Source organism: Falco punctatus (assembly GCF_963210335.1).
Source record: "Falco punctatus genome assembly, chromosome: 2".
NCBI classification, from domain to species: Eukaryota; Metazoa; Chordata; class Aves; order Falconiformes; family Falconidae; genus Falco; species Falco punctatus.
The window spans coordinates 90,459,017-90,469,491 of NC_137581.1; the positions used below are offsets into that span (position 1 = coordinate 90,459,017).

Sequence of the window (10,475 nt, forward strand, 5' to 3'; positions counted from 1 at the left end):
TGCATGTGTGTGATCTGGTTACCTGTGACACATTTGGGAGATTTTACCTGTCCAACCAAGCCAGCAGACTTTTAGCTGCTCCAATCAAATCCACTACCGATGTCAGAAAATCGTTCGGTAATTTGCGGCTGGTCCTTCCATCATAGTGACCACTCCTCCTCCTCCCAGTGATGAAGTTCTGCAGATTTTTGGCAGATGCATTCAGTTTGTGAGAAAGGGTTTTTAGATTTTCTGTTTCCAAACCATAGTTCTGCATTGAAAAAAAGACAAAGAAAAGAAAGTTAGCTTTGCAGCCGAACATGAAGTACTGAGAACAGCCAGACTGCTCTTCTGCCTCAAAACTTAACCATCCCTAATAATTAAGGTAGAAATACACCCACTCATTAGTTTTTAAATATATGGCATGTTCTGTTTCTAAAGTGCATAAAAACAGAACAAAAGAAGAGTAAAATTATAAGTGATCTTTTAGTTGGTTTTAAGCGCATTAAGAAAAACATCTCAAAATGAAGAAAAAACCTAGTCTGGAAGATTGATTTTCAAAGCAGTGATCAGTAGATCAGACTATTCTCTCAGTAGATCTGATGGTTAGAGATCAATCCCTCATATCTATACTCACACCGATTCCTAAAATTGCATTAAGCAAGAGGGCTTGCAAATAGCAGAATATGGAGTGTGCACACAGTATGACACCAAATTACTTTTGTTGGTTTCAGCGATGGAAGCATGTTAATTTCCTTATTTTTATTCTTGTTAGCAGTAAAGGACCACCAGAATCACAGACCACAGAGCTACTCTGTTCAGTGTCTATGTTGTCCTTCTAAAGTCAAGTTGTAAACTTTGCTGCCATTTAAGATTCAACCTCTTAAACTTAAATTATGTTCCTCAGCTGTGCAGCACAGACATAAATAATTATGCAGAAATATTAACAAATAGTACTTGAAAATCCTTCAAATATACAAATTTTGCTGAAACAGCACTCCAGAATGCCCTAATTTAATGTTCAATTACAATTTAATATAGTGCCATCATGATTTGTTATTTCTATAATAGATTTGTTTTCCTCACAAGTGCAAAGAATAATAGGGTTATTTCAAAAGAGATCTTCATTTGCCTTTGTAAAGGAACAAGCAATTGCATAAACTTGAGCTTATTATCCTGTAAGATAAGGATGGGACTTCTGAAAGTGGTCCTTGCCTTAACAGCATCAGAAGCTTATAATGTGGGGTGCTCACAATTTGTTCAGCTGACAATGGGAAGGGCTACTTATTATCAAAGGTAGACCATTTCCTACCACAAATGATGATGAAGTAGGATGCAGAGAGCCCCTCAGCTGCACACAGAAAAAATGTACTTCCTAATGACACCCCCTGTCCTCAACAGCTCTCCTCCCATGCCCTCCAGTTTTGGCCCACATACTGATTTGTCCAGAAGGAGAAGAGATGGGAGAAGGTAGGTATTTGCCAATGCTAATTTAAGACCGCTGAAGCTTATTTATCTTAGTCTTTTTTCTATAGGAAATTGAGGGGGGGGGGGGGGGGGAGAGGATTATTTATAGCAGTCGTCAAGCTCCTAATCCAAACCATCTACTAAATGAACTTAATCTCCTGTTCAGTTGCACAGGGACTACAGAAACATTACACTGAAACTAGCCTCAGTGAGCCCCCAGCCCTCTCCCAATGCCTGCTCCCAAGGAAATGGAAGATCATCATGGAGAGACTTGAGCACACCACACGGCTTGTCTGCTGTCTCCCAGCCAGCCTGTCTTTACCATTGTAAACCAAACACTGCTCATGAGGGAGCTGCTAAAATGACGGCCATCATTCCGCAGCACGGAATGCACTTTGGGACTTGGCTTAAGGGGGAAGTACCTAAATGCTAAGTTTGCCCTTTAAAAAACACTACTGTAACTTCTGTGAACATCCATATTTTGGGCAAGGAAGGCTTTGTGGGCATGTTTCTCCACTGCATAGTTTCTGCACAAGAGCTGTCCTCTGCCACTACGTTCAGTTCCCAATTACACAAATTATATGTTTGGGCAGTGACTTTTCCACCATGTTAATATTTGATAGCAATTATACAACAGATAGAGTTAGGTTATAAATAAAAAAGTACAAGGTGAAAACAATAAATTGAGATGGAAAAAAAAAACCTTACTTTATTTTGCAGCTAAACAACTCATAACTAATAACTTATTAAATCAGTCCAAATTAAAGCGATAAACATCAGATAAAAATTAATTGTTTTTTTCTGTGGTTTGCTGTGGTTGCTGTGGCTGAGAAAGCACAACAGATACTGAAAACTGGGTAGGAGTCAGCTGGGAAAAAATACCAGGTTTGTTCTTATTTCATTCTACTGCTTGAACATCTAGTTCATTTTGGCAAAATTAACAGGGAACAAACCAAATGAAAGATATTTTGGATGAAAGATACATCACACAAATGTCTTACAGATCAGCCAAACCAAAACCCCATCACAAGCGAGCCCCACGACAACCACCAGCACATCCCCAGACACAGGGGGAACCACCGCAAACCGTGGGCTGGCCACAGGGTTTCCATCTTTCTGACACACCGAAATGTTGAACTTCCCAATTCAGGTGGATGCTCCTAAGAAACTGAGTGTGCTTATCCAAATACCTCGCTAAGGCAGGGGTGGGTGCAGGGAACGAGCTGGCCGGGCCCAGGCACCCACTCACGTCCCCAGCCAGGCCACGCATGAGGTCCACAGCTGGGAGGCCCCTGCTGGATCCCAACGCTCCTCCTCAACAACCTGAAATTATTTCACCTTCCTCTCTATCTCCATCTCCCACTTTGTCACATTGTCTGTACCTCATCTGCTTAGAGAGGCAGGTGATGGGTACCCACCTGCGCTGGTATGCCATACCCATCACAGCAGGAACCCTGACCAGCAATGTACAGGCCTCCGGTCTCACCAGAAAGTAAAGCACCGGCAAAAAGAAAATCTGCAATATTGAACACTGCAGATGGTGCAAAACAATGCTCAAAAGTTTATTCTATGACAGGAAAATAGGCTGCATTTATGTACATGCTTCTTAGAAAATCAGCTCCTATATAAGCCTAGTGGCCTCTTGTTAATATTTCAAGTGACAGCCATCTACAGACACACTCTTTCTCAGATGTCTTTTTTCACCAACAGGTATGTGGACAGGAAGAGACAATGTTAACAGATACAAAGTCCATTTTCACACATATTCATCAAATGTGTGTGTGTTCTTTAATGTAAAAGACTGAGGGACAAATATAATGCCTAAGCTACACATAAAATTCAGTCCTACATGAGGAATGGCACTGATTTCAGTAAAGCTTCCACCTGTAATATGAGACAGATAAAGCTAGAGATAGAAAATACAGAGATACATTTCAGGCAGAGTATATTTTTGGGCAGCTGTGTTTATTGAAGCCTTCAAGTAGAAGGATCTGAAAACAGCAGCCAAACTAACAAAATCCCCACTTTGTTTATCACTAATATTTCTGGCCCACGTTAAAAATGAACAAAGGGTTGCATGTTCTAATATTGAAAAAAACCTTGCTCGAATAGTAAATGCCAAGTTTAAACATACTTTGTATGCAATAATATACTACTAGCAGCATGGTTTTCTTAGAAATGCACTGCATATATTTTCAAGCACCGTAAGAAGATAATTGCAAGAAAAGGAGACAATTCTTTGTTTTCCCCTAGTCTACATTTAGTCGGCACTAACGCAAGTTACGCTTTCATTAGCCAAAATAAATTCACAGCCACTGAAAGAACCACAAACCTCTTCAGAGACACCCTGCCCCAACAGAAATGGCTCTAATGGAGTCTCTTCTGGCAATCACAAAACAAGAACTTGATGAAGCTAAGCTACACAGAGTAATAGCTTGTCAGCAGGTGTTCAAACTAAAGGTGGTGGGAGCTATTAATAGACATTTTACCTGCTAATTACTTTTCTGTGGATTCACATGACAGTGTGAGTGATGAATTGTAGCTCTTTTCTGCACAGCTGACAAGCAGCAGCTCTAATCACCACTGATGAGTTTTGCTTTATTTTTGGTGAGGAGAGCCAGCTTAGTCCCTCTGCCAGCCCATCCTTGCACCAGCACCACAGGGTAGGAAGACACTTCAGTAACCAAACTTTGGAAGTAAACTGAAATTTTCTTGGATTAGCTTGATCAATGTTCATTCCTTGTGTTCCCCACTTCTCCCAAACAAACAAACAAAAATAATTAAAAATTAAAAATCAGACCTCATTTTATCTCTTTCCTGGCTGGCAGGCAAGTGCTAGCACTCACACTGCTAGCACAGGTTAAAAAGTAAAGTGTTCTTAACTCATATACTGCTATCTCTGCTGGCTCAGACAGGGTGTCTAGAAGCTACTGTACCTTTAGTTTAGCATATTTTTATGCTGCTCATTGCAAATGCAAAGACATCTCAGCTAAGTGAAAAAACTAAGCTCAGATACCAAAAAAAGTCCAGATCTAAACACATCCCAATATGCAATACAAGACATCACCACAGTACCATTAACAAATTCAGAAATCCCTTAGAACACTTCTTGTTCACAACTTTAATGCAACCACAAATGCCTCTACATCTCCAAGCACAAAGGCCACATCAAGTTAATGACATTGTTTGACTCCTAGAAACAATCCAAGACAGCTACATGAGCATATGACCTCTCTGCCTCCCTCCCTAAATAACTGTGCTTTCTCTTCAGCCCAGAAAGCTGCTGAAAACCACGTGAAGCAAAAGGCATGCGGTGACCAGTGCTAACTGTCACTGAAGAGGCACAAGATGGGAATTGAAGATATTACGGTTACACTGATGCTTGGCGGCAAAAGGAAAATAAAAACAGTTTTCACCTGGCAGGCAGAGCAGATAGCAGTGTTTACATCGATTAATTTCTGCTGCCCCTCTGGAGAAGGTAACCATGCCTGTATAAATTACAGAAGGTAAAGTTTTATTTTTTCTTTTGCAAATGTTTGTCATCACACATACAAACATTATTTTTTAAAAGAGGAAAAAAAAAGGGTAATGTTTTGAAAAGATAAATATTATAGTCTACATAGCTGTACTGTGTAATAAATTCTGTACAGTGTATAATAAATTATGTGTAAAGAAATGTAACTTCTCAGTTATGTCTGATATCTCTCAGTAATATGGATAACAATCAGAGGGATGAAACCATAAGTTTTCTCTCCAATGCATCTTTTCAAGAAGTCTTTTTCAACTTACAGACCAAATGCAGGAGTTTTAGGTAAGAATAGCATATGACTGTTATGAAATGGACTTTAGACAACCTTGGGCACACTTAATCCTTACTATTGTTGAATGCTTTAATCGTCCATATTTAATTCTTGTGCAACATTTCTGAATGTATTATTTATTGCTTTTAAACAAGCAACCTGAAAACAGTGAAGTTCATATAGTTCTCAGTTCTCAGGAAGCCTGGGGAAGTTTTTAAATGACTAATCAAAATAGCATCACATGGATACTGTAGCACATGACAGCAATTTCAAAACCACACCTCAGAATCTGGGGCAGCCAAAAATTCACCAAGAAATGTTCCAACCTTTACCTCCAAAACTGAATGAACAAAATGCATCTGAACCTCATTCTCCAAAACATTTTGCTCAACACATCCCACAAAGAATGAGGCAGATAGCTTACCAGCCCAAAGCTGCGAGCAACTGAGAACACAGCTTGTCATATGGAAGGTGCCTTATGTAACTTTATACCTCATCGGCTCTGCCTACAACATATATTTCTAACGGCCCTTCTTCCGTCACGAAATGCCAACACTAAGGTTATCTCTTCTTCAAATATCACTGACATATGGGGTAATTTAGAAGTGCATAACACATGATTCTTACACATCTGTTTCACAAACAAAGAATAAGTAGATAAGGAGAAAAAGCCAGATAGCTTAAATGACACATAATTTACTGCAATTATTAAACATACACCGATTAAAAGGCATATGGTTTCAAAAAGTATAAATATCTGTCCTAAATGTTTACAGAGTCAGAAAAAACTTCAGATGCATGATACCTACAGCCCTGCAGAACCTGGGAAAGATTAATAACCACCATAATCATCCCCTTTTCTGAAAAACACCCTTCTTTTCCTACAGCACAATCAAGCAACACATCAAAATGCCAAGCCCTGGTCATGCTTTGTAGCACTAACAGAGCAATTATATAAACTATTCCTCTCACTCTTACTCAATCAGCAAACTCTGCAAGACCAAGTGCTCATTATTTTTTTGTTTTTCTACTTTCTCATGTAATTTTGTCCCTAGCCAGCCAAGTGCTCTTACTTCTCCAGAATTCAAACCACCACTTACATATGCAGTTACATGCATTTCACAAAGTCTTAGACACCTAATCAGCAGGTTTTTTTTTTAAAAAAAAAGTAAATTTTTATGAACACACTACCTCTTTAAAACATTTTACATTGTAACAGCTTTTTTTTTATCCAGTCTGCTTTTAACTAGGGGTTTGCATCTTTAAAGGTCCCTTTCAATACAAACCATGCTATGACTGTGAACCAGGGCATATATTTCATACTTGCCCAAAACTGCCAACAGCCCAAAGCAAAAGAGATAACTAAGAAAAGCATCTAGGATCCATAACTGATTCTTGAGGCAGGTGGGAGGAAGAACATTCACTCTTTGCATACAGACATACTTGCTGCCTTTGGCATACCACAGGATTTACTGCACTTCTGTATAAATGATCTAGTAATGCAAGCAACAAACATTTTCAACATGATCTATGTGAGCTATCAGAAGCCCTTTAACTCTTTAGCTTTATTGATCTGGTGATGGACTCCAGGATTTCCTTCTCTGCAGTTAAGTTAGCTCAGGCTGAAGACAAGAAGGCTAATGATATAAAAGCAGAACTATAACTTGCAAAGGGCAGTAGTGAAAAGGGCAAGTAATTTTTCTGCTATGAGCATGCAGAATATTAACAATAAATCCCAACTCCAGTACATACAAATCTCCATTCCAAAATGAAGTCTTCCTCATTTAGCACTACGGTGATTAAGTCTAATATCCACTATTACTGACAAAAGTAGTTTTAAGATCTGACTAGTGATAAGGTTAAAGGAAAGGATTTCTTTCTGAGAAATGGCAAGACAACAAAATTAAGATAAAAGGCGTAACTCTTAAGAGGAATCGAATAATTCATGAGTAAAGTAGGTCTATTTTTTACATTCATTTGTATATAAATGTTTTGTGTTATTGCTAAATGGTAAGTAATTTCATGCTGTTAGTGCACACCAATGTTTTCTCTGCCAAATAATAATGCTATTTGATCTGCTGCAATGTTCCAGCTTTATACATTCAAATATGCAGTGTATAACACATTCCTGTGCAGCCATAGAAGATTTAAACAACTAGCATGAAGCCAGTACTGAAACCAGTACATTGTACAAAGCAAAAACTGTTCTGTTTTGGTTTTTAACCAAGCTCTATTCTACACAAATACAGATTCCCTGAAGAAGTATTTTGCTAATTCACAGGGACTTTACTAAGTTCTTTGTTCAAGGAAAACTTTAAAGCATCCAAAAGTTATTTGTGAAGTTTTTAAAATACTCTTATCTCCCCTGAACAAAATACTTCCTGCTTTAAGGTCTCCTTTCAAAGAATATTTGCAAATGTTCAGAATCAAATGAAACAAATTTAATCTTCACGCAAACACCATGTACGTGATATATTGGAGAAATAAAGCAGAAAAAAAATCCTCATACATCAATGCATTGCAGTGATACATCAGGTAAACTAGACCATTTTCTTAAAGATGGAGGAAGAAATCTTCAGCTTCAGTCTTTGTATTCTGCAGGCAGTGAGACAAAGGGTAGTAAGTTCTCGGAAAAATATAATATCAAAGAGACATAAAATTTAGAGTTCATGGACTCTTAGCAAAATATGGTCATACCCAGTTTTGATAAATGAAACTCCATCTCTTGACAAACAGATGATGGATAAAGAATTGCATGTATTTCTTTGCTTTCTGGAACACAGTTAGGTATTTCGGGAACTACAAGACCTCCAGATGCACTCCAAACCTGAAGACTGACTGATACAGTGATATGCCATTATCTAAGTAACATGTTCTTCAGTATGCATTTCTCTTTTCATAAGCATAACCTCCACCCTTCCTCAATTTGCTTTCTGTTGGCATTGCTTATTCACATCCACTTCTTAAAGCAACCATCAAAGAAACAAGGCTCATCACATCTTACGTGTGAAGGTCTGCTACACTAGTGTTTACTGATGAAATGTAAACCAGTCTTCGACTAGCTTCACCACCACACACATACTGAAAAGGATCATGTTGAGGCTAGATCTGGCTGGTAATTTTTATAACTGATGAACAAGTGTATGTTTTATTATCTGGAAGTAGCCTGGATCAAAAAAAAATGCCAAGGTACTTAACTCAGTGCAGTTTCTCCTGTATCTCTAGAGCTGGACATGCAGTTTCTTAGTTCACCATTTTTCAACCAGGTTTGAGATGTCAATTATTTTTTGAGTGTGAATTATTTTTTGAGATTTTGTCAGTATGAATAAACATGCAGATCCACATCAAGCAGGAATCTACCTGTTGGTCCCGCCAGTGTGATCTCCATTTCATGTCCTGGTTTGAACAGAAAGGGAAGGACAAGAGACATGCCTTGCTGGAAACAGAACAACTCTACAGGCATATATCCGTCATGGTGGGTTCTCAAGGAGTGATTGAAAACCATGCAACAAACTCTTAGCAGCAATGAAATACTATCACAGACCTCACTACCTCTTTCTTTCGAGCAGAAAGGACATTTCATTTATCTTGCCCTTTCTGACATACAGATTTTATAAAACACAAAACTGCACTGAGGCAAGACAATCTATTGAACATGCTCCCACCTTCACAGACTGAAGGATAGAGGGAAAAGACAAACCCCATTAATTACATTGCCTGCTCTCTCCTAGAGCACATTCACCTTCAGTGATGGTATGCAGTATGATTACCTCTATCATTATCAGCAAGTGTGACCTGCAACAGCAGTAGCAGCTGGGCAAAATCTTTATTCCTTCTTCACTGAAGCACCACAGGAAAAGAAAACCTGTGAATCTCACCCCCAGGATGATTGCTCTCCTGTCAAGAGCATAGTATGGCATGCTGGCAGCCAAAAGAGACTCTACTGAGATGGATAGCATGGGCCACCATTTGTTCTGTGATCAGCTAATGAACACCGGAGGATCCATTTGTTGCAAGTGCTTATGACAGGAAGAGAATACTGTGGGAAACCATAGCCACCCACTCACCTTCTGTCAAATCAATAAAGAACATCCTTTAAATACTGCTGTCAATCATAACTGGTTCCCAACTACTATTGCAGCAGTTTGTCTATTTAGCACTGTTCAACGGCCTCCGCCTGGGTTAAGAAGGTCCCATGCTCTCTCCGTTAACAGCCAAACATGCTTGTTCAGGCTCTTCACTTTCCTCCAGGAAGAAAATGCTGCCCCGTGAACTACAAGCGTGCAACATAAGCAGCTGGGTTGCCCTTTGCCATATCCACAGCTGACAGGGCAGAAACTGTGAGTAGAAGTTTACACCAAAAAATTGCTGGGAAGGGAGGCAGGAAGAAAGCAGCTAACAGCATTGCAAAAGCTTTCCTCATTCATGGCAACTCTCCCCTGCAGCGTGAAAGCAGGAGCAAACAGTGAGAGATGGTTCTGTCCCCCTCAATTGTCCTCAATACCAAAAACTGTTTAGGTGGTCACTCACTAACTCAAACAGAATGGAGAGCAGAATCAGAAGTGACAATCCTTTTGCTTTTTAACAATTAGTTTAAAATCAATCAGAGATTGTGTTTGCAAGGCAAAATTAATGTTACTACCCGTACCCCATCACTCCACCCATCATCTCCAGCATCCAAACAGATGTTAACTCAGTTGGATCTTACACTTGTAACTCATGCCAAATTCCACCATGAAACGTAAAACTCCAGTGAAACATAAAAAATAATCAGATAATTTTCATTAAAAAACCCACCCTTGCACAGTGGCTACCTGCACTAGCAGTTACCCTGCATTGGAAAGTCATAAGCTCAAAGTTCTCCTAAACAATACAGTCAATGTTAGAGGCTAATCGGAAGAATGGGCAGGCACTAACCAGGACAGATACTTACTGATGCAATAAAAAAAGGAATGTCTGTAAGTATAGGACCAGTATAGCCGAAAGGATTGTCTCTGAATTAAATTTCCTAAGAGGTTTATCTGATTCATGAACAATAAATTCCAATTAACTCCACTAAAATCAATATTAACAATCACATTTTGTATCCCTGAGGAGTGATCAGAAGCCAATTGTGAGACCGCAAAAACCTCAGCTTAAATTAGAAGCTGTGATATGAACACATGCTATTGTGTTTCAGTGATGAAGTTTTCTTTAAGATGAACTCAAAAAAGCAGACACCACTGTACG

General features: G+C 39.1%; 1 protein-coding gene across 9 annotated transcripts in view; it reads right to left on the reverse strand.

Annotated features, from left to right (window-relative positions):
• Nucleotides 1–10,475, reverse strand: part of CNKSR2 (connector enhancer of kinase suppressor of Ras 2) — a gene marked incomplete at its 3' end in the record, with an annotated part of 219,235 nt that overhangs the window by 167,415 nt on the left and 41,345 nt on the right. For all 9 annotated transcript variants that reach the window (XM_080377571.1, XM_080377569.1, XM_080377565.1 and 6 more), the window contains one exon: nucleotides 48–250. In XM_080377571.1, the coding sequence (XP_080233697.1) occupies nucleotides 48–250 (203 nt within the window). The remainder of the gene's footprint in view (nucleotides 1–47; nucleotides 251–10,475) is intronic.